Source organism: Aythya marila (genome assembly GCF_965140915.1).
Source record: "Aythya marila genome assembly, chromosome: 27".
NCBI classification, from domain to species: domain Eukaryota; kingdom Metazoa; phylum Chordata; class Aves; order Anseriformes; family Anatidae; genus Aythya; species Aythya marila.
Genome location: NC_139068.1, coordinates 4546498 through 4565958, shown reverse-complemented (window position 1 = coordinate 4565958; position 19461 = coordinate 4546498). Strand labels below are relative to the sequence as shown.

Genomic DNA, 19461 nt, shown 5'->3' with positions numbered 1-19461 from the left:
CCCACAAACCTCAAGCCAGTTCCAAAGAGCTGCTTTTATTGGGGGGTGACCATAAAAACGGGTGCTCGCAGGGTGCTGTCCCCGTGCCCGCAGCCTGCTCACAGTGGCTGTGGGGTGCAGAGAAGTGCTGGGGGGGCAGCTCCCATCCCAAAGGTGTGGGATTCCAGCTTGCAGCAACGGCAGCACCCGTCCCCACGGGGACCCACAGCACCGTGGGGCTCGGGGTGAGGTGTCCAGGGGGCCGTGGGATCCCCTTGGGGCCGTGGGATCCCCTTGGGGCCGTGGGATCCCCTTTTTGGGGCCGTGGGATCCCCTTTTTGGGGCCGTGGGTTGTGGTTTTCCTGGGTTCACAGCCCCTCTGCAGCCAGCGGAGAGCGGGAGCAGCACCAGCACCCGACCCCGCAGCCACGCTCAGGATCTGGGGGGGACCCCCAGGAGGGGCTCTGCACCCACAAAAAGAGCCCGGAGCGAAGGTGCCCCCCTCACGGGGGTGCCGTGGGGGGCGCAGGGGGCGAGCGGGGCCCCCCTGGCGCGGGCAGAGCCGCGCTGCCCGGCCCCTGCAGCCGTTCCCACGGGGCCGCCCATCACTCGGCTTCTTCCGAATCGTACTTGAGGTCCTGGAGAATTTCGCTGATTGCCTCAATGGTTTTAATTAGCCTACGAGAGCGGATGGAAACTATAAATAAAGCCCATATGGAGCGTATTATCTGGGCCGCCTCGCGTTCCCCGCGCTGTTTATGAAACACTCAAGCCCGGGGAGGCTGACGAGACCGCGGCCGCGCGGCATCGCTAAACAATCCGCAGGGGCTCCAAACAAGAGAGCTTTTGAAGGCACCATCTGGGCCCCCCTCGGCCCCGCTGGAGGGAAGGAGCCGAGGAAAAGGCCAGCAGGGGGGGCTCCCCCGAGGATGCCGGCTCGGCTCGGGGGGTCCCCGTCCCCAAAATTGGGGTAGGGGGGATCCCGGTGGGTGCTGCGCCCCCCCTTCGTGCCCACCTACTTGTGCTTGAGCTCCCGCACCTCCTGCTGGTGGGCGTCCACGCCGGGCTCGTCCTGCACCCGCTGCCGCGCCAGCTGGAGCTGCGCCGTCTGTGGCGGGGACACGGAGAGGGGCTGAGAAAACCCCCCCTGGGGTGTGTGTGGGGGGGGGGGGGGGGGGGAGGTCCTGTGTGGTGCGTGCCCCCCACCCCAACCCCGTGCACTCACCAGCTGCAGCTTCTCCTGCTCCCGTTCCTGGAGGCGGGCGAGGTGCTGGGCCAGCTCGGGGCGGCCGTGCTGGTCCCGTAGCCGTCCCTGGAGCTGCAGGACCTCGCGGGAGATGCTGCTGAAGGCCAGGGTCAGCTCGTGCACCAGCTGCCGGTAGCGCGGGAAGTCGTAGCGGGGGGCGCTGCTCAGGTACGCCCGGTGGCCTCTGAATGGGAAATAAAAGGAAAAAAAAAATAAAATAAAAGGTTAATAGGGCGCAATGTGAGCCACGCGGGTGCCCTCGGTGTTCACCGTGTCGCGGTGCAGCCCCCCGCAGGGGGTCGTGTTTTGGTTTTGGGGTTGGAGGGATCCCTTTCGCTCCCCCGGAATAAATCATCCATCCCCCGGCTGCTGCGAAAATGGGATGCAGGTGTCCGGGGCGGGCGTCCCCTGCCAGCTGGAGCTCGTCAGCAACCCCGGCAGCTTGATCCCATGGGGGTGCAGAAATAGGGAGGGGGGACTGCAGTCTGATGGGGCTGGGGGAATCTGTCCTGATAGGGCTGAGGGATTTATCCTGACGGGGTTGGGGGATTCCACCCCATTAAGGCTGGGAGATTTATCCCCATAGGGTTGGGGGCTTCCATCCCGTTAGGGCTGGGGGATTCCACCCCATTAGGACCGAGGGATTTATCCTGATAGGGCTGGGAATTCCATCCCAATAGGTCTGGGGGATTCCATCCCTTTAAGGCTGGGAAATCCATCCCCATAGGGCCAGGGGATTCCATCCTGATAGGGCTGGGGGATCCATCCCATTAGGGCTGGGGAATTCCATTCCATTATGTCTTGGGGATCCATCCCAATAGGACTGGGGAATTTATCCCAATAGGGTTGGGGGCTTCTATCCTGATAGGGCTGTGGAATCCATCCCATTAGGGCTGGGGGATTCCGCCCCATTAGGACTGAGGGATTTATCCCAACAGGGTTGGGGGCTTCTGTCCCGTTAGGGCTGGGAGCTTCCATCCCAATAGGGCAGGGGGATTCCACCCCATTAGGACTGAGGGATTTATCCCGATAGGGCTGGGGGATTCCATCCCAATAGGGCTGGGGAATCCATCCCCATAGATCCAGGGGATTCCATCCCATTAGGGCTGCGGGATCCATCCCATTAGGGCTTCACACGCCACACCACCGCTGCGAGGGCCCCGTTCCCGTTCCCATTACTCACTCCTCCAGCAGCCGGTACGCCTCCACGCGCTCTCCCTGCAGGGCGTAGAAGCGCTGCAGCAGCGCCCGCACCGCCTCGTCGGTCTGGGGAGGGGGGGGAAAAAAGGGGGCGGCGGGGACGTGGGGCACCGGCCCGGTGCCCGCTCCTTCCCCGGTAACGAGCCCAACGCACGGCTCCGGTACCGCAGCACCGAGGCGCCCCCCGGGGACCTCCGTGCCCGGTTTTGGTGGGTCAGAACCGAGCGCGATCCCGGTCCGTAAGCGCGCACGGAGCACGGGACCGGGTATCAGCACCGGCACCGGGAGCACGGGACCGGGGATCGGTACCGGGAGCCACCGCAGAGGCACGGCGGAACCCGCCCCCCCCCCAAGCCACACGGCCCGGTCCCGGTTACCCCAGGACCCTCCCAACCCCTCGGGGAACCGCTCCCGGTCCCGATCCCGGTCCCACCCCGTTACGGCCCCGTCCCGCTCACCATGGCCCGGTCCCGGGCCCTGCTCGGCGGCGGCGGAGAGCGCAGGCCCGGTAGGACCGGAGGCGGAGCGCGGCGCAGCGCGGCACCGCCGCCACCTGCAGGCACCGCCCGGCATCACCACCCCCCCCAACTCCCAGCTCCAGTCCCCTTTTTACACAAAACCACCGCATTTCGGGGCAAAAAGACAACAGGACAGGGTGCGAACGCTGAGATATTTTATTGGGACGGCGCCGTGGCCGCGCGGGGCCGAGCCCCAAGGGCTCTACTTGACCTTCTTCTTGGGGCGCAGGTTGTTGGTGTGGCCGCACTTCTTCTTGCGGCAGTTGACGGCGCGGGGATGGAGGCGAGCGTAGCACCTGGAAAAGGGAGCGGAGAAACGTCAGCGAGGGGCACGTGAGAGGAAAAAGGGCTGGAAAATGGTTTTTAGGGAAAGGGACGAAGCATGGGGAGAGCCCCGGGTGATGCGGGGGGCTTTAGGGGGGCCGGGGCCGTACTTGCGGCAGATCATTTTGTCGCAGTTGTACTTCTGGGCGAGCTGCCGCAGGGAGGGCTCGATGATGCCCCCGCGCAGGCGCAGCACCAGGTGCAGGGTGGACTCTGGAAGAGAAACAAACATCAGCGGGCACCGGGGGGGGTGCTGGAGACCACCGGGGGACCACCCGGAGTCCCCCCGGGGGGCCCAAATCCGTGTGCAGGGCTCCTCCACCACAGGCACCTTTCTGGATGTTGTAGTCGGCGAGCGTGCGGCCATCCTCCAGCTGCTTGCCCGCGAAGATCAGCCGCTGCTGGTCGGGGGGGATCCCTGAAAAGAGATGGGGGGGAGAAGCCGTTAGCACCGGGTAACGGGGTGGGGAGGGAGGGGGGTACCGGGGAGGGGGCAGGGCCGGGTGCCGCCGGTACCTTCCTTGTCCTGGATCTTGGCTTTGACGTTCTCGATCGTGTCGTTGGGCTCCACCTCCAGGGTGATGGTTTTGCCCGTCAGCGTCTTCACGAAGATCTGCATCTTGGCACCGGGGGGGGGGTCTGGGGATGGGGGGAGGGGGTTGAAGCCGCGTCACCGCCGCCCGCCCTAGGCCGAGGCCCAGCCCCCGGTACCGGCCCCGCTCCCCCAACCCCCGGGCCTCAACCCACGACCCTCAGGAGCCGCCCCGGGCCCCATCCCACGTCCCTTGGGCCCCATCCGCGTCCCTCAGGGCCCGTCCCCGACCCCCGGTGCCCCCCGGTGCTGCCGCCCCCCCCCCTCAGGCCCCGCAGCCCGCCCGCACCGCGCCTCGCCGCCGACAAGAGAGAGAGAGCGGAACCGGAAGCCGCCCGCCGCTACGTCACAACCGGTGCCCCCCCCCCCCCTCCCCACCGTGCGCGCAGGCGCAGTGCGGAGCTGCCTCAGGGCGGCCGCGGCCCCGGTTGCTGGGCCCGGGCCCGGTCCCCGAGCACGGCCCCGGCCCCCCCCGGTCCCTCCCGGTCCCCCCCCGGTCCCCGCCGCCCTCCCGCAGCTCCAGGAGCCCAGGGGGCAGCGGCAGCCCCCCGAGAAGCAGCCCCCAGGGGGGTCCCCGCGGTCCCGGGCACGGCTGGGAGCCGAGGGGCGGCCACAGGGTGGCCTGAAGTTTTTGTTGAAGTTGCTTAAATAAATAAAAATAAATGAATAAAATAAATAAAATAAATAAAAATAAATAAATAGCATTTAAATAAATAAGTAAAAGCAGGTCCCAGGGGCAGCCGCACCGGGGGATCCTCCTGGGGGGGGGGGGGGGCGCTAAACTTTTAAAGTTCATTAAATAAATAAAAATAACAATTAAAAATAAAAGTAGGTCCCAGGAGCAGCCCATCTGGGGGCTTCTCCTGCGAGGGGAGCCTAAACTTTTTACTGAGTTTCTTAAATAAATGAAAAATAAATAAATAAGAACGTGCCCCGGGGCTGCCGCGCACCAGGGGCTCCTCCTGGGCATGAGGGGGGATAAACTTTTTGTTTAAGTTGCTTAAATAAATTTTAAAAAAAAACATATAAATTGATAAATATAGATAAGAATGAACATAAATAAAAATATAATAAATAAAAATATAAATAAATAAATAAATAAAAGCAGGTCCCAGGGGCAGCCACACTGGGGGGCTTTTCCTGGGGGAGGGCCTAAAATGTTGTTTAAGTTCCTTAAATAATAAATAAATACACAGATAAATAAATAAAAACAGGTCCCAGACTGGCTCTTCTGTGCAAACCGAAGGCCGGGTGCCGCTGTTCTCCTGAGCACACAAACGAGGAGGGACAGGAGGTGTTTAAACCTTTTTTTTTTTTTTTTTTTTTTTTTTTTTTTTTTTTTTTACTGATCTGCCTGTATCACGGCGTGGGGTTTATGCTACAGCGGCGGCCTGGAGGCAGAAAGGGACCCGTCAGCAGGGGATCCGTCCTCCTGAGCTTTCTTCGCTCGGCCATCGCTTCCCTCTGCCCGAAATAAACGCCCGCAGGAACACGGGGATATAAATACGAGAATAGTTCTGGGGGCCCCGCGGGGCCGTGCGCCTAGTCCAGGCCGTTGGCAGTGTCCTCGTCTGTTAGACTCTGTCCGTTCACGGCCGGGAAATCGTAGTGGCCTTGCGAGAGATCCTCGAACTCCTGGCTCATGGTGGGGGAGATGATGTCGGGGCTGGTGTCGCAGGACTCCGTGCTCTGCTCCGAGGTAGCAATGGTGGTCGTGGTGCTTTTGGGAACGGGGTCGAAGTCGTCGTCGTCTTCCAGAATGGGGGATTCGTGGATGTCTGAAAGGGAAGGGGCAGGCGTTAGTTGGGCCGCTTGAGCCGCCCGAAAAAGACAGGTGTGAGAGGTGCTCCGGTAGAGAATTTCCTCCTTTTTAATTCAACGTTTTGCCAGCAATCCAAAGGAAAGGGACACCACTTAACTGAGCAGCCCTGTATGGCTTTGGGACTTCTTACAGGGACACATAACGCTACAAAGCAGCTCCCCGGACTCTCACTGCAGCAGCCGGGCGCTGCCACGCTCCTGCTGGTCTCATCAGCTCTGTGGGGCAGCCCCGATTTCCACAACCAGCCCCAAATGTTCCTAGCAGAGGGATCCCTCCCGGGGGCACGGAGCCGAGGGGAAGCACGGCAGAAGCGCCCACTCACTGCTGAAAGCCTCCGGGTACTGCTTGGCCAGCTTCCCTTTCAGCGTCCTGCGGGAAGAGGAGGAGAGAGCTGAATTCACACCAAACCCTACAAATTATTCCCACATTCAGCCCCCTCCACCCCGTTCCCCTCTGTTATTTCCACTCCCCGAACCCCCCACTCTGGGGTCCAGCCCCACCACACCATGACACCACCCACGCTGGATCCCCTCGACCCACAACGATCCCCATGGCCGATTCCCGGGGCCGGGGGAGCCGTGAGGGGGTCCTGGTGCCTACCGGATCCTGCGGAAGATGCTGTCCAGGTCCTTCTTCATCTCCACCAGCGTCCTGGTGTGGTGCGCGAAGCGCTCGCTCATCTGCTGCATGCGCAGGCTCGACAGGTTGTTGAAGTTGAGCAGCATCTCGTTGGTCTTCTCAAAACGGTCCAGCCTGGCGGGGAGCGGGGAATCAGGGGAAGCCCTGACGGGTGCCCGGGACCACCGGGAACCACCGGGAGCCACCGGGTGGGGGTCCCACAGCCCTCTCCTCCCCCTCCCCCCCGGTACTCACATGTTCTTCTGGGCCAGGATGATGGCGTTGACGTCCTCGGCGTTCACCATGCCCAGCACCCGGCCGCAGAACACCCGGGAGGCCGTGGGCTCCATCACGGAGCCGCCTGCGGGAACGGCACCGGGAACGGGAACGGGACCGGGAACGGGAACAGCACCGGGGCTGGGAGCAGCACCGGGAACAGCACCGGGATTGGGATCAGGATCAGGACCCGGACTGTGGACCAGGGACCGGGAACCGGGCACCAGGACCCCCCCCCCGCAGCCCCTCCCCTCCCCCCACGCCCGGTACCGGCCCCCCCCCTCCCCTTCCCGGCCCCGGCGGCGGCCGCGCCTCGCTTCCGGGGTGCGGGGTCACGGCGAGCGCGACCCCGCGGCGGCGCCGTGCGCGCGCGTCACGGCGCAAAGCCGGAAGTGACGCCACCGCCCACCCCCCCCCCTCCCGGTACCGGATCCCGGTACCGGCCCTCACGGGCGCGGATCCCCCCGGGTCCCGGCCTAGGCCATGGAGCGGCCCTGCAGGGGCTGAGGGGCTGCGGGGATCCCTCGGCGGCTCCCTCCTCACCCCGAGCGCTCACCGGTACCGGGGCTTGGAGCGGCGGCGGCGGCGGCTTCCCGGTGAGCCCCCCCCCCGGGGGGAGCCGAATGTGCGTTGCGGCCCCTTTAAGGCGGCGCCCTCCCCGCCCCCGCGGCGCTGACGGGCGTTGGCGCCACCCAATGGCGTGAGCGGGGCGGGCGGCGGAGGGCCAATGGGAGAGCGGGGGCGGGGCCGGAGGAGGGGGCGGGGGGTGGGAGCGGCGGGGGGCGCGCGGCGGCCGTTGCTAGGGGGAGACCCCGCGGGGACGCACGGTGAGGGGGGGGGGGGGGGGACGGGACCGGGATCAGGGTCAGGGACCGGGGACAGGACCGGAGCCGGGGACCGGGACCGGGTTCAGGGCCGGGGACCGGGAAACGGACTGGGCTCGGGGACCGGGACCGGAGCCGGTAACCGGAGATTGAGACCGGGACCGGGGCTGGGGACTGGGTACCGGGGACAGGACAGTAAAGGGGTCAGGGACCGGGGACTGGGGCCGGGGACCGGAGATCGAGACCGGGGCCGGGGGCTGGGGACAGGACAAGGGTCGGGGATCGGGACCGGAGCCGGTAACCGGAGATCGGGACCGGGACCGGGGCTGGGGTCAGGGGCCAGTAACCGGGGTCAGGGCCCGAACCGGTGACCGGGGGCTGGGGCCCAAGTCAGGGACAAGGACCGGGGACCGGGGACAGGACTGGGGTCGGGGACCGGGGCTGGAGCCGGTGACCGGACCCAGGACCAGGGTCAGGACCGGGGCCTGAGCCGGGAACCGGGGCCAGGGTCAAGGATGGGGACCGGGGACCAGAGCCAGTAACCGGAGATTGGGACCGGGATCGGGGTCAGGGCCAGGGAGCGGGGCCAGGCCTGGAGTTGGGGCCGGAGCCGGTGACCGGAGATTGGGAACGGGGCTGGGCGACTGCGTCCAGAACCGGGACACCCCCGGTCTGCCCCCCCCAGCCCAGCTCTGCTCGGTTGTCCCCCACCGGGAGGCCCCGGGTCCGAGCAGCTCCCAGCTCCGTGTGTGCCTCTGCTCCCCTCCCGGTAAGCACCGTTCCCCCCGCAGGTCGCTGCGCCGCCATGGCTTCCAGCGAGGAGGAGGCGAGCACCGGCTGCCCGGTCCCGGTGGGCACCGACACGACCCCATCCTGCCCGGATGCAGACCCGGACCCGGCTCCCGCTCAGTCGGACAGCACCGAGGACTTCGAGGTGCTGGAGGAGGACGAGGACGACCTGAGCGAGCTGCCACCGCTGGAGGACGTGGGGCGGGCACGGGCCCCGCCGCCACCGGAGCCACCGGAGGACTCCCGGTGCCCGGAGCAAGACCCGGGGGAGACCCCCGAACCCCCCCAGGAATGGTTGGACGTCTTGGGTAAGCAGCAGGAGGGCGGCAGGCACCGGGAGCTCACCGCGGAGGCGGGCGAGGGCTTTTTGCCCTTCCCCTCCCGGCCCTAAAACGCCTCCGGTTTGGTTTCTCCTCCCGGGGCAGGGAACGGCTTGCTCAAGAAGAAGACGCTGGTGCCGGGCCGGGGGGCGGAGAGCCGCCCCCGCAAGGGCCAGGAGGTGACGGTCCGCCTGCGGGCAGCGCTGGAGGACGGCAGCGTGGTGGAGGAGGACCCCGGGCTCGCCTTCACCCTGGGGGACTGCGACGTTTTGCAGGTGGGGCTGCGGGAAGGCGGCCCCGGGATGGGGGAACGCGGGGGCTGGCGGCGTGTCCGGGAGGAGCAGGAGCAGCTCTGCTGCTGCAAACGTCTTTCTGCAATGTTTTTTCCACCCCCCAGGCTCTGGATCTCTGCGTGCAGCTGCTGGAGTTGGGAGAAACGGCTTTAATCGTGTCGGATGCCAAGTATTGCTACGGCTCGCACGGCAGGTGAGCGGGGAGGGCGCAAAACGGGGCAGGGCGGCCCCAAAAAGCGCTGTGACGGCCCCCCTCCCGGGACAGCCCTCGCTCCTGGGGCTCCGATTTCCCCTCGGGGCAGCAGACAGGCAGAGCTGAGCGCGACTTCGTGCCCTTTCCACACGCAGGAGCCCGGACATCCCACCCAATGCCTCCCTGACGCTGGAGGTGGAGCTGCTGGAGGCTCGGGACGGCCCCGACCTGGAGCTGCTGAGCGGGAAGGAGAAGGTGGCGCTGGCCAACCGCAAACGGGAGCGGGGCAACTTCTACTACCAGCAGGCAGACTACGTGCTGGCCATCAACTCCTACGACATCGCCCTCAAGGTCATCGGCTCCAGCTCCAAAGGTAGCCACGGGGTTGATTGGGGGGGCTCCCGACGTCGCCTCCCCTCCCCTGCTGCTCACCCCCGGGGTCTCCGCAGTTGATTTCAGCCCGGACGAGGAGGCCGAGCTGCTGGAGGTGAAGGTGAAATGCCTCAACAACCTGGCGGCCTCGCAGCTCAAACTGGACCACTACGAGGCAGCCCTCAAGTCCTGTAACCTGGTGCTGGAGCACCAGCCGGGGAACATCAAGGCGCTCTTCCGAAAAGGGAAGGTGAGGTGCTGAAGGCGAGGTGAGGCGCTGCCATCCTTCCTTTTGGGACAAGGGACGCTCCTGAGGCGTCCCCGCTCGATCCCTGCCCCGTTTCCATCCAGGTCCTGGCCCAGCAGGGCGAGTACAGGGAGGCCATCCCCATCCTAAAAGCAGCTCTGAAGCTGGAGCCTTCAAACAAGGTAAGCCGAGCGTCCCCCAGGACTCCATCCTCACGAATGGGGTCCTCTGCACCGGGCTGAGACCCCACAAACGTCACCAAAATGTCACCAACCGCCCCTGAGCGGGGTTGGGGTAGCTTTGGGGTGAGGCCCCACGTGCCAGCACCCGGTGCTGAGCTGCTGGGTGCCTTATCTGGGCTCCTCGCTGCCCTTTGGTCCAGCTGGTAGCAGAGCTCCGTGCCAGGGAGACAGCTCCAGGTCCCTGCCAGCTCACTCAGCAGCCCCAAGCATGATTCATTGGGGCGGTCCCCCCCCCAAAAAAAAAAAAAACACCACCCAGACCTCAGTTGGGAGCACAGGCCAGGGCGATCTGCGGGTCAGGAATTTCCTGCCAGTTAATGATCAGCTGCTGGAGCCTCGGGGAAATCAGCCGCCTGTGCCAGCCTCAGGAAGTGGCCCCAGCAGGAGCTGCGCTCCCGCCTGGGCTTTTTGGTTTTTTTCCACCTCTTCCTTGAGTTTTTTTCAGCGGAATATCACAGCTCGCCCCGCGTTCCTCGCTGCCTGGAGGTCGTGGGGAGGATGGGGCGCTCGCAGCACCCCTGGGGTCTGGTGGTCTGAGAGCCCTTGTGGGGTGGGATGAGAGGGTTTGAGACCATCCCGTGGTGCTGAGGGCAGGGTGGGCAGCCTGGGAGAGGCGAACGAGTGCTGCTGGGTGAAAAAACAGCCTTGAGAAGCACTCGAGAAGCTCCACTTGCCCCTCGGATGAGGAAACCTGGTTAAAAAAAACTCACAACCAGCACAGAGCTCGGCTCTCCAAACCCTTTAGGGATGGGAGGAGGTGCTGGCGTTGGTCCCGCACCAAACCTGCGAGCTCTGGTGGTGCCTGGGCCCCTTGGTGATCCCCTTGGGCTGGCCCCGGTGTTTCGGGGAGGTGCTGGAGCCTCCCGGAGCGCTGTGTCCCCAGCAGAGGGCACAGCACGGCCGTGGCACCGGAGCCACCGCCGCATCCTTGCTGCCACCGCGGGCTCGGGGCCAGCCTCGGCCTCCTGATGCCATAAAGGGAGCAGGATCCGGAGCCGTCGGACGCTGGGTCTCCCTGAGGGAGAACCTTTTCTGCCTCAATTATAGGGGAAAATCCTTTTCCTGCTGCCTGCCCTCAGCCCTGGGCTCTGCTCGCTGCTGCCAGCCAGGGGCAGCTCTGGTTGGTGACCGTGAGGGATGGCGACGCGCTCAGAGCCGGGTTTGGGGAGGAAAAGGGGAATTTGCAGCCCCCAAAACTGCCTCTGGATGGGCAGTGAAGGAGCTGTGGCTCTCAAGCAGGCAGGGAACCTTGAGTGGTGCTCAGTGTAGGGGGACGGGGCAGGATCAGGCCCTCGGAGCTGCTGCATGGAGCTGCTGGGACCCTGATCCCTGCCCCTCGGTGCTGATCGTCCCCTTGCTGTGTTTTTTTTTTCCCCCAGACCATCCACGCTGAGCTCTCCAAGCTGGTGAAGAAGCACGCGGACCAGAAGACGGTGGAGACGGAGATGTACAGGAAGATGCTCGGCAACCCCAGCGCCGGCAGCGCCCCGGTCAAGTGCAAAGACAAACTGCCCTGGGTAAGGGGCGGCGCTGGCGTCCCCACAGGGGGGGACACAGCAAAGCTTTGGGGTCACCCAGGAGGTGGGGAGCACAGGGAACGGGGTTGGGGGGAGCAAACGCAGCTCTCAGCCTTTTTGGGGCCGCGTTATCGGGGCTGCTGGTTCCCACCACGCTGTCCCCGTCCCCACCACGCTGTCCCCATCCCCACCACGCTGTCCCTGTCCCCTTTGCAGTCCATCCCCTGGAAGTGGCTCTTCGGGGCGACAGCCATCGCGCTGGGCGGCGTGGCCCTGTCCGTGGTCATCGCGGCGAGGAACTGAGGACAGCAGCTCCTGGACACGTTTGTTTTTTGTTTTTTTTTTCCCCTGGCCCCAGATCCCCTCCCCAGCGTCACCCAGCAGCCCCGTAACGATCCTACGGGGCCGGAGCCTCAGGTCCCGGACCCCACGGCCCCACAGCTCCACCCGGGGAGGACGAGGCGCTGCCGTGGGGCAGGGAAGAGGCTGCTGAAGGGAAAGCAGCACCAAGGGATAAGGTGGGGACGTGCCCGGGGCACATGCAATGAGATTTTTTTCCCCCCCTCCCTCGGCACTTCCCCGGAGCGTGCAATGCCCAAAGGAAGCCAAAGAACCCCGGGGACACCACGGACACAGAGAGGGAAGCGCTGGAGCCCTCGTATCCCGGCCGGTCTTGTAGGGCCGGAGCCGTGGGGGTGTCCCCCACCCCTCCCTGCTTCACCCCGCAGCTCTCTCCAGCCCTGGGCCCCCCCATCCTGGGGTTCCAGCTCCGCTCGCAGGGGTGGAAGGCGCTGCTGCCCCCAAACCGACTGTGAACCCCCAAATAAAGGACAACTCCTGCACAGCCGGGGCTCCTCCTTCCCAGCACTGGGGGCACAGAGGGGATTTTGGGGGGTGTCAAGGGGGGAGGAGGGGGCTGTGGGGTTTGTGTGATTGGGGGGGGGCTTGGGAAGGGCAGCGGGTTTATGGTCGGTGTGAAAACTCCGTGGAGATGGCTCGAGGGGGGCAGGCTGCATCGGGGGGGGCTGTGTCCCCTGAACTTTGGGGAGACCCCTGGCCCAAAGGGGGGAGGCCATGTTCCTGGGAGGGAGGCCGTGTCCCCTGTCCCCTGGGGGAGGCTGTGTCCTGTCCCCTTGGGGGGGAAGCCCTGTCCCCTATCCCTTGGAGGGTGGCCATGTCCCCTGACCCCAGAGGGAAGCTGTTTTCCTTGTCCCTTGGGTGAGGCCTTGTCCCTCAAGGGTGGCCCTGTCCCCTATCCCTTGGGGGGAGGCCCTGTCCCCTGGGAAGAGGCTGTGTCCCCTACCCCTTTAGGGGGAGGCCATGTCCCTTGTGGGGTGGCTGTGTCCCCTGTCCCTTGGAGGGAGGCCGTGTTCCCTGTCCTTTGGGTGAGGCCCTGTCCCTTAGGGGATGCCACGTCCCCTATTCCTTGGGGGAAGCCCCATCCCTTGGGAAGAGGCCGTGTCCCCTAGGGGAGAGGCCGCGTCCCCTATTCCTTGGGGTGAGACCCTGGCCTTTGGGGGGAGGCCATGTCCCCTGGAGACAGGCTGTGTCCCCTGTCCCCTGGGGAAGGCCCCGATCCCGGAGCCCCCAGGGGAGCCCCCCCGGGCCCTGAACCCTCGGCCTGCCCCCATTCCCCGAGACTGAAGCCGAGGAGCAGCCCCACTGGCCCTGCACCCCCAGTCCGCAGCACGAAGCGCCCCCTCCTTACCGCCCCTCCACCCCCCTCTGCCCACCCCAAACCCACCCCCCCCAGCATCCCCCGCGGCCCTCATTTACATCCCCCCCTCCCTCCACCCAATCACCATCCCCTCCTCGGCCATCCCCCGACCAATCACCTCACTCTCCTCCCTCCTCCTCACCCTAGCAACAAGCCCGCGACCCCCCCCCCTTCCCTCCACCCTATAGGCGGAGCCAGCGGCGGCCTCATGAATAATTCACGAGGAGGAGGAGGAGGAGGGGGCGGGGCTTAAGGGAGGCGGGGCGGGAGGCCCCGGCGGCCCGGGCGCGGAGGGGGAGAGACGGTCCCAAGATGGCGGCGCTGCAGGCGGAGCGCGGGTACGGGCTGTCCTGCGGCCGCCTGGGCCGCGGCACCCGCGTCTCCGTTTTCCACGTCAAGCTGACGGAGAGCGCCCTGCGAGCCTTCGAGAGCTACCAGGCCTCTAAGGTAAAACCCCCGGGGGTGTTTTCGGTGATATTATGAGGTATTTTTTAATTTTTTTTTTGAGTTGGGGGGGGGGGGGTGTGAGGAGGATGAGGAGGGTGAGGAAGGCTCCGCCACGAGGCCGCGGCGCTGAGGGGAGCTTTAAGATCCCCTTCGGCCTCCTCCTCCTCCTCCTCCTCCTCCTCCTCGAGGGGGCCTTGGGTTGTGGGGTGAGGGGGGGCGGTTCCCCTCCCCCCCCCCTTATGGTGTGAGCCCCCCCCTTATGGTGTGAGGCCCCCCCTGTGGTGTGAGCCCCCCCTTTTTGAGGGAAAATGAGGAGATTTGGGGGCTTTCGGGGGTTGGGAGGAAGGTTTTGGGGGCGTTTCGGCACCCCCCCGGCTCTGTTTGAGGCCATAGGGAGGTGGGGCTGGGGGTTTGCCCCCCCCCCCCTCCAGATTCTGTGTGAGGAGATGGGGGCACGCGGCCCCCCCCCTGATTCTGAGGGGTGTGGGGGGGGCCCTGAACGCCCTAATTCTGTGTGGGGAGATTGGAGGAACGCGGCCCCCCCCCCCCCCATTCTGTAGGGGGTGGGGGAGGTTCTGCCCCCCCCCAGCTCTCTGACAGAGGATGGGGACACCGCCCCCCCCCCCCCCCCATTTATAGGGGGAGATGTGGGGGCGATCCCATCCCTACAGGCCTGAGGGTGGGGGCAGGGGCTCGCTGCCCCCCCCCCCGTGCCCTGATGGCCTTGGGGGGGGGCGCACCCCTGTTCCTGCCCCCCCAAATCGGTGTTTGAAGGGTGTCGGTGCCCCCCCCACCCCCATAGGTGAGTGTTTGGGGGGTGTTGTGAGCCCTCGGTGGGGCTGGGGGGTGTCGGCGTGTGGCCCCCCCAGAAGGTGACTTGTGGGGGGGGGGGGGGCACATCTCAGTGCCACCTCAGGGCTCTTTTTGTCCCCTCTCCTCGGTGACCGTGGGGTCCCCAAATCGCTGTCACCCCCCCCCGCCTCGCTGCCACCCCCCCATAACCCTGGTGCGACGCTCCTGGAGGGGGGTGGAGGGGGGGGGGGGCGGCTTCGTTCTGGGGCCGTATTTTGAAATTTCCAGATTGTCTCTTCCGAGAGATTTCCTTGAACCGCGGCCAGGGAGCTGCTTCGCCGGGTAAATACGGAATAATGGCAACGCGCGGCATCTGTCGCCGCCGTGCAGCGGGGAGGAAGGAGGGAGCTGTGCTTTTCAGTGCGTTTTTTGTCTTTTTTTTTTTAATTTTTTCCCCCCCTTTCCTCCTCCGATCCCGCGAGGAGCGTGGCTGTAGCCGTCTCTTCACCTTGCCGGGGAGCTTGTGGGGGGGGGGGGAGCTGGGAACCCAACCCGTTTGTCATTAGCAGCGTCCTGCCTGCCAGCTTCTGTAGGATAAACCATATGTTGTCACCGCACTATTTTTAATTTGGGGTGTTGGTTACATCACGGCGCTGAATTGGGCAATCTCGGCGTGAGGACGAAGGTAATTGCCGTGCCAGGCTTTATCAACTGGGATTTTAATGAGTGTTTATCGGCGCTGCGAGGCTTCGGGGGCAGTAAAGGTAGCTCGGACAGGCCGGGTTGATCGCTTTTCTCTTCTGAAAAATGGAAATTTTTAAAAAAATAAATAAAAATGGGGGAGAAATTCGTGAGGGAGCGAGGGGAGAGCCTTTTCTTTCGGGGGAGGGAGAGTAGGAAGGCTCCGGGCAGCTGCGTTAAATATTTCGGGCGGCTATTCTGGGGCCGCGTCGCGCATGAATCGCGGTGTTTATTTTCTAAATGAAGTCTGGTCTCGGGCTCGTTCGGTGGCCGAGGGCCACTAATGAACTTTGCTTCCTTCCCCGCCGCCCAGAGGAGGAACAGGCAGAGGCTGCTGGTGATTAACTGGGCAGGAGAGGAGAAGGGCGAGGGGAGCTGGCCGGTCGGGGCAGCGAACGCCGCCGCAATTAGTGGGCTGCTGAACGCGCACGCTCCTGCTCTCAGCAGCTTCTCCAGCCCCTGCTCCGCCGAGGATCTCCGTGGGCTCCCGTTTAGTTTGCTCTGCAGTAGGTAAATGGGAAAAAAAAATGGGGGAACGTCGCCAGCCGCTTGCTTCTTGAGTTGGTTTTTGGTCTGCTCATCGCGTGTTGGGGTGACGGAAATCCCAAAAGCAGCGCCTGGCCACTTGGGTTGAGCGTCCCTCGTGCCAGAGCGCTCAGTGTGGGGCTGTGCCCCGGGCAGAGCAGGCAGCAGGGCTGTGGGGAAGCAAAATTCATCTTCCTGAGCCTCTCCCTGCCAAATTGTCTGCGTCCCAGCGAGGAAAACCGATGGGTTTTGGTGCAGTGCTGCCTGGTGTTTGAGGGCTGTGCGCTCCTCGTGGTCCGTGCAAGGTCTTTCTTCGGTGAGAGCAGGGTAATTGAAAGAAAAAAGTCATCTCGTAGCAAAAACACCGTGGGGTTTCTTGAGGGGCCCCGCGGGAGCTCACCCACCTGCTCCTCGGGACGCTCGCAGCCTTCTGAAACCGCTTCCCCGTGGCTGTGAACCTGAGAGCTGCGTGCTGGGAGGCTGCCCCGCTCAGCACCGGCCCCATCCCTTAACCCAAACCCGCTCCTGGCTCTCCAAGGGACCCCCTCCACCATCCCCTTCCCTTTTCTGCATCATTTTGGGTGTCCTTGGGGGCTGTGTGGAGCCTTCCCAACTCCTCACCCCAAAAATCAAGGTGTGATTTCTTCCCATCCCCGTTTATCTGCCCCCAGCTCCTGCAGTGTGGGGTGAGGGGCACAGGAACCCCTTGTGCCTCCGCCTCGTTTCCCAATTTCCCTTCTTTCCCACCCTTCAGCAGCATCCCGGGGTCCCTGCTATGGAGAAATCTTCACTCCCTGGGTGAAGCTACGCGGCCGACCTGGCTGTAGGGCCGCTGCTGCTGGCTTGGAAAAAAATCCCGGAACCCTTCCCGGGGAATTTCCCGACTTTCACCTATTTATCTAAAAAACGGGTGGCGTGGTTGAAGGAGCAGAGCTGGCGAGCCTGCACGGTGGCTTCTGATCAAAAACGAGCTGACGGCGGCCGCGTGCCTTTTTTCTTTTATTTAGGGCTTTTTGGGGCCGGGCAGCCCCTGCGGATGCCAGATTTTGGGAGGGCGTTGGGGGGCTCTGGCACCCCCGCTGTGGACAGGGTGATGCTGGAGGTGGTGCTCCCGTGCTAACTCCTCCCTGCCCCTGCCACACGAAACGTTTTGAACCGCAGCCACCGCTCGGTTTGCTGCTGAACTTCGGCAGGTGCACAAATATTTATCGGGGGCTGGGTGCAGATAACCCAAGCCCGTTGCCCCCGGGCTTTGTTAAATCAAATTTTGGAACCGTGGCGTGGCGAGCGCGGCTTCCGAGCCTCCTTCCCCGCGTTTTAATCCGGCAAATCTTTCTCCCTCGAAGCCGGGGTCGAGCAGAGCCCTGAAGCTGCCGGGTTTTGCGAGGACTTTTCCAGCCTCTGCCTTTCGAGCAGGGCTCTGCGGGGGCTGCGTGGTGCCGGCCGGGGAGCTGAAAGCCTCTCGCAGAGGGGTGTCAGAGGGAGAAGCCCGAGCTGGCTTTTGAATCAGGCCTGATCGAATTTTATCTGCGGGCTCTTTGCATCACTCCTCTTTTTCCTCTAACCTGTTTTTTCCTGCCCTCTTAACTCACCCATGCCGTCGTCCGTCAGAATCGAAGCTGTTACGCCATCGGGAACATGAGCCGGTGACACGACGCGATGAATCAGCCCAGGGGAGGCTGCCCGGGGAGGAGGAAGCTCGTCCTACACGTACTGCTCCTCGCCATCAGCACAAACGGGACAGGATATGCAGAACGAACCTTCCCCTGCTGCCCTGCCCTCCCCAAGTGAGGCAGGGGACAAAGAAACGCCTGCCACGGTGCACGGGGAACGCGCCGGCCCCTGGCGCTTCCCATTGAGCTGATTTGGGGTAGCTTTTTCCCTCGCCCATGTAGCATTTAGGGCCACCGAAATTAGAGCTTCGTCTCTGTACTTTTCAAATTGCACGGGGAAGAATCGTCTGTAATTTACATCCAAAGTGACGTACAGTTGCTATGGGATTCGGTGGCAAATTATAAACCCATTATGCTTTTTTTTCTTTCTTCTTTTTGTGCTGGTGGTAGCAGACTACAGAAGTAGGTCTAATTGGTGCCGTGCCAGGGGAAAATAGAAAGTTTGGGACAGAATCCCTGCGACTGAGGGTGCTTTTTTACAACTGGGATCTGCTTTTTATCAGCAAATCGTCCTCCCTGAGAGGAGGCGATTAATCAGAGGGGTCGAGTTTGGCCTGTAAGAACTTCTTGCTCTCAACAGCTCTGGGGGAAGCGAACCTGAGGATCAACCCCTGAGATTTTTATATTTTTATATTTTTAAGGAGTGTTTTGGCACTCAATGGATCCAGCAGCTGGATCCTGGTGATTCTGAGGCTAAACCCGTGCTCCTGGTCAGCTCGCTCCGCAGTTGGTTTCTTACTGAACTCAGACAGCACCAAAGGTGGAAATGAATCAATTTTTTACGTTGCTCTGAAGCAGGTCAGACAAAATACGTGTCAGATGCCCACAAGGAGCACTCAGCCCACCTTGCAGTGCCCTTTTGGGGCCAGTGGGTGATCCTACAGCATCGGGCTCCTTCTGAATCCCTCCGGCCTGTCCACTTGGGTTTTGTCATAGTTCCTCTTGGCAGAGCTCGGTGCCTGTTGAAACACCTTCCCCACATGTGGGGGTGGCAGGAGAGCCTCTTGCTGCTGTGCTTGGTTTGGGGAAGCGTTTGGGGTCTCGTTAGCCTGCTCCACGTCACCTGCAGAGCGATTCCCGTGTGCCTGGCTCTGGCTGTGACTCGTAAACCTCTCCAAATCCCGGCGTTTGTGCGTGGCGGGGTGGGCAGGGACAGGCCGCGTGCGTCACTCTCGTGTGTGTGTGTGTGTGTGCCAGCTAATCCGCGGGAGAAAGAGTGCGTTTCGGCTGACTGAGGGGTTCTGCTGCTCACGCACAGGAGGAGGGGGCTGCACGGGATGGGGTGGGCTTCGGAGAGGTGCTGCCAGTGGGAAAATCCCGTGCCAAACACCCCGGGGTTGTGAGCGCAGAGGGAACGCGCTGCCTGCTCTGGGCTTGGGGGCAAGTCCTATAACCCCCCCCAAAGGCTGAGCTCGAATTATTTCTGAATAATTCAGGTTAATGCCCTTTCTGGAGGCACCATTATCTGCAGCGAGCTTGATTCTAACGAGAAGAAGCTCCTGCTGACGGGGACTGTGCTAATATTTTGTCCGGGGTGCATCCAGGGGAGGCTTCTCCAGCCGCCTTAGCCAGGAGAGGAGCCTGCACTTGCTGATAAGAGTTTTCTAGAGTAGCTCAAGGGTTGCTTGGAAACGTCCGGCGTACATCAGGCAACTTCTGCACGCCGTGGTAACCCAGCATTGCCTTTTGGGGCTTTTTTTTTTTTTTTTTTTTTTCCTTCCTTAAGAGTTGTTTCTGGAGGCAGCAGGCTGGCGGTGCGCGGCGCCGCTGCAGCGGGGGAGCGGCCGTCCAAAACCCCAACCCGCTCCAGCCAGGAGGCAGGCGAGCAAAACACCGCCCCGCGCGCCTGCTCTCTCCTTTCTTTACCTTGGATTGGTGCCTTTTTAACTTCAAGAACCCAGCCTTCGCTTCGCTTGAAAAGAGGTCACCGCTTGCGAGCACGGCTCCGCTGAGCTGCCCACCTCCGCCCGCCTCCAGCCTTCCCAGCCCCACGGCTCTTAACCCTCTGCGTGGCACCGGAGCTGCCCTCGCCTTTTGGGACCGAGAGAAGACCTCAGCCTAAAGCTTTTGGGGCAAAACGAGACGTTTTCCTTGTTCACAGCCTCCTCGTGCCGTGCGTGGAACCTGTGGCTCCAGCTGCGGGCCCGGGGCATGCCTCCCACGGGAAAAGTAGGTCACCGCGGGGAGAGGGCTG

At 63.4% G+C, this 19461-nt stretch overlaps 5 protein-coding genes across 13 annotated transcripts in view; 2 read left to right on the top strand and 3 right to left on the bottom strand.

Moving 5' to 3' along the window:
- Window positions 1-19: 19 nt before the first annotated feature.
- REX1BD (required for excision 1-B domain containing) lies at window positions 20-2920 on the bottom strand. 6 transcript variants are annotated; one of them, XM_082779857.1, is made up of 5 exons: window positions 2884-2920; window positions 2409-2491; window positions 1205-1409; window positions 1019-1111; window positions 20-657 (listed from the first exon to the last, which is right to left on the bottom strand). In XM_082779857.1, exons 1-5 carry the CDS (start codon window positions 2884-2886, stop codon window positions 649-651), a joined length of 393 nt encoding a protein of 130 aa, XP_082635983.1. In that variant the 5' UTR covers window positions 2887-2920; the 3' UTR covers window positions 20-648. The 6 variants fall into 6 exon arrangements, with proteins under 6 accessions (XP_082635983.1, XP_082635982.1, XP_082635980.1 ...); XM_082779856.1 differs by having other exon boundaries at window positions 21-657; window positions 995-1111; XM_082779854.1 differs by having other exon boundaries at window positions 25-657; window positions 999-1111.
- Window positions 2921-3076: 156 nt separating this feature from the next.
- Window positions 3077-3906, bottom strand: UBA52 (ubiquitin A-52 residue ribosomal protein fusion product 1). The gene is made up of 4 exons (XM_082779796.1): window positions 3784-3906; window positions 3599-3685; window positions 3378-3480; window positions 3077-3239 (listed from the first exon to the last, which is right to left on the bottom strand). The coding sequence occupies exons 1-4, from the start codon at window positions 3884-3886 to the stop codon at window positions 3146-3148; spliced, it is 387 nt and encodes a 128-aa protein (XP_082635922.1). The 5' UTR covers window positions 3887-3906; the 3' UTR covers window positions 3077-3145.
- Window positions 3907-4985: 1079 nt separating this feature from the next.
- On the bottom strand, window positions 4986-7199 carry KXD1 (KxDL motif containing 1). 2 transcript variants are annotated; one of them, XM_082779741.1, is made up of 5 exons: window positions 7132-7199; window positions 6555-6716; window positions 6282-6434; window positions 6004-6050; window positions 4986-5637 (listed from the first exon to the last, which is right to left on the bottom strand). In XM_082779741.1, the coding sequence occupies exons 2-5, from the start codon at window positions 6647-6649 to the stop codon at window positions 5402-5404; spliced, it is 531 nt and encodes a 176-aa protein (XP_082635867.1). In that variant the 5' UTR covers window positions 6650-6716; window positions 7132-7199; the 3' UTR covers window positions 4986-5401. The 2 variants fall into 2 exon arrangements, with proteins under 2 accessions (XP_082635867.1, XP_082635868.1); XM_082779742.1 differs by having other exon boundaries at window positions 7119-7137.
- FKBP8 (FKBP prolyl isomerase 8) lies at window positions 7013-12207 on the top strand. 3 transcript variants are annotated; one of them, XM_082779738.1, is made up of 9 exons: window positions 7013-7171; window positions 8191-8496; window positions 8614-8783; window positions 8906-8994; window positions 9150-9367; window positions 9444-9616; window positions 9718-9795; window positions 11235-11372; window positions 11589-12207. In XM_082779738.1, the coding sequence occupies exons 2-9, from the start codon at window positions 8205-8207 to the stop codon at window positions 11673-11675; spliced, it is 1245 nt and encodes a 414-aa protein (XP_082635864.1). In that variant the 5' UTR covers window positions 7013-7171; window positions 8191-8204; the 3' UTR covers window positions 11676-12207. The 3 variants fall into 3 exon arrangements, with proteins under 3 accessions (XP_082635864.1, XP_082635865.1, XP_082635866.1); XM_082779739.1 differs by lacking the exon at window positions 7013-7171 and adding an exon at window positions 7365-7402; XM_082779740.1 differs by lacking the exon at window positions 7013-7171 and adding an exon at window positions 7472-7537.
- A 1170-nt stretch (window positions 12208-13377) lies between these two features.
- Window positions 13378-19461, top strand: part of ELL (elongation factor for RNA polymerase II) — a 51699-nt gene continuing 45615 nt past the window's right edge. The window contains exon 1 of the mRNA XM_082779951.1: window positions 13378-13536. Coding sequence (XP_082636077.1) covers window positions 13402-13536 — 135 coding nt within the window. The 5' untranslated portion in view covers window positions 13378-13401. The remainder of the gene's footprint in view (window positions 13537-19461) is intronic.

Excerpts from the sequence above, each read along its gene's own strand:
- FKBP8 (XM_082779738.1), top strand. The coding sequence starts at position 8,205 with ATGGCTTCCAGCGAGGAGGAGGCGAGCACCGGCTGCCCGGTCCCGGTG. Across the intron at positions 8,995-9,149 it reads TGCTACGGCTCGCACGGCAG|GAGCCCGGACATCCCACCCA; the intron begins GTGAGCGGGGAG and ends TTCCACACGCAG. Across the intron at positions 9,796-11,234 it reads AGCTGGAGCCTTCAAACAAG|ACCATCCACGCTGAGCTCTC; the intron begins GTAAGCCGAGCG and ends TTTTTCCCCCAG.
- KXD1 (XM_082779741.1), bottom strand. The coding sequence starts at position 6,649 with ATGGAGCCCACGGCCTCCCGGGTGTTCTGCGGCCGGGTGCTGGGCATG. Across the intron at positions 6,051-6,281 it reads AGCATCTTCCGCAGGATCCG|GACGCTGAAAGGGAAGCTGG; the intron begins GTAGGCACCAGG and ends CTCTTCCCGCAG. Across the intron at positions 5,638-6,003 it reads GTACCCGGAGGCTTTCAGCA|ACATCCACGAATCCCCCATT; the intron begins GTGAGTGGGCGC and ends CTTCCCTTTCAG.
- UBA52 (XM_082779796.1), bottom strand. The coding sequence starts at position 3,886 with ATGCAGATCTTCGTGAAGACGCTGACGGGCAAAACCATCACCCTGGAG. Across the intron at positions 3,686-3,783 it reads CAAGATCCAGGACAAGGAAG|GGATCCCCCCCGACCAGCAG; the intron begins GTACCGGCGGCA and ends ATCTCTTTTCAG. Across the intron at positions 3,240-3,377 it reads GACAAAATGATCTGCCGCAA|GTGCTACGCTCGCCTCCATC; the intron begins GTACGGCCCCGG and ends TCCCTTTTCCAG.
- REX1BD (XM_082779854.1), bottom strand. Across the intron at positions 1,410-2,408 it reads GCGTACCGGCTGCTGGAGGA|AGGCCACCGGGCGTACCTGA; the intron begins GTGAGTAATGGG and ends TTTCCCATTCAG. Across the intron at positions 1,112-1,204 it reads AGCAGGAGAAGCTGCAGCTG|CCCCTCTCCGTGTCCCCGCC; the intron begins GTGAGTGCACGG and ends GGGTTTTCTCAG.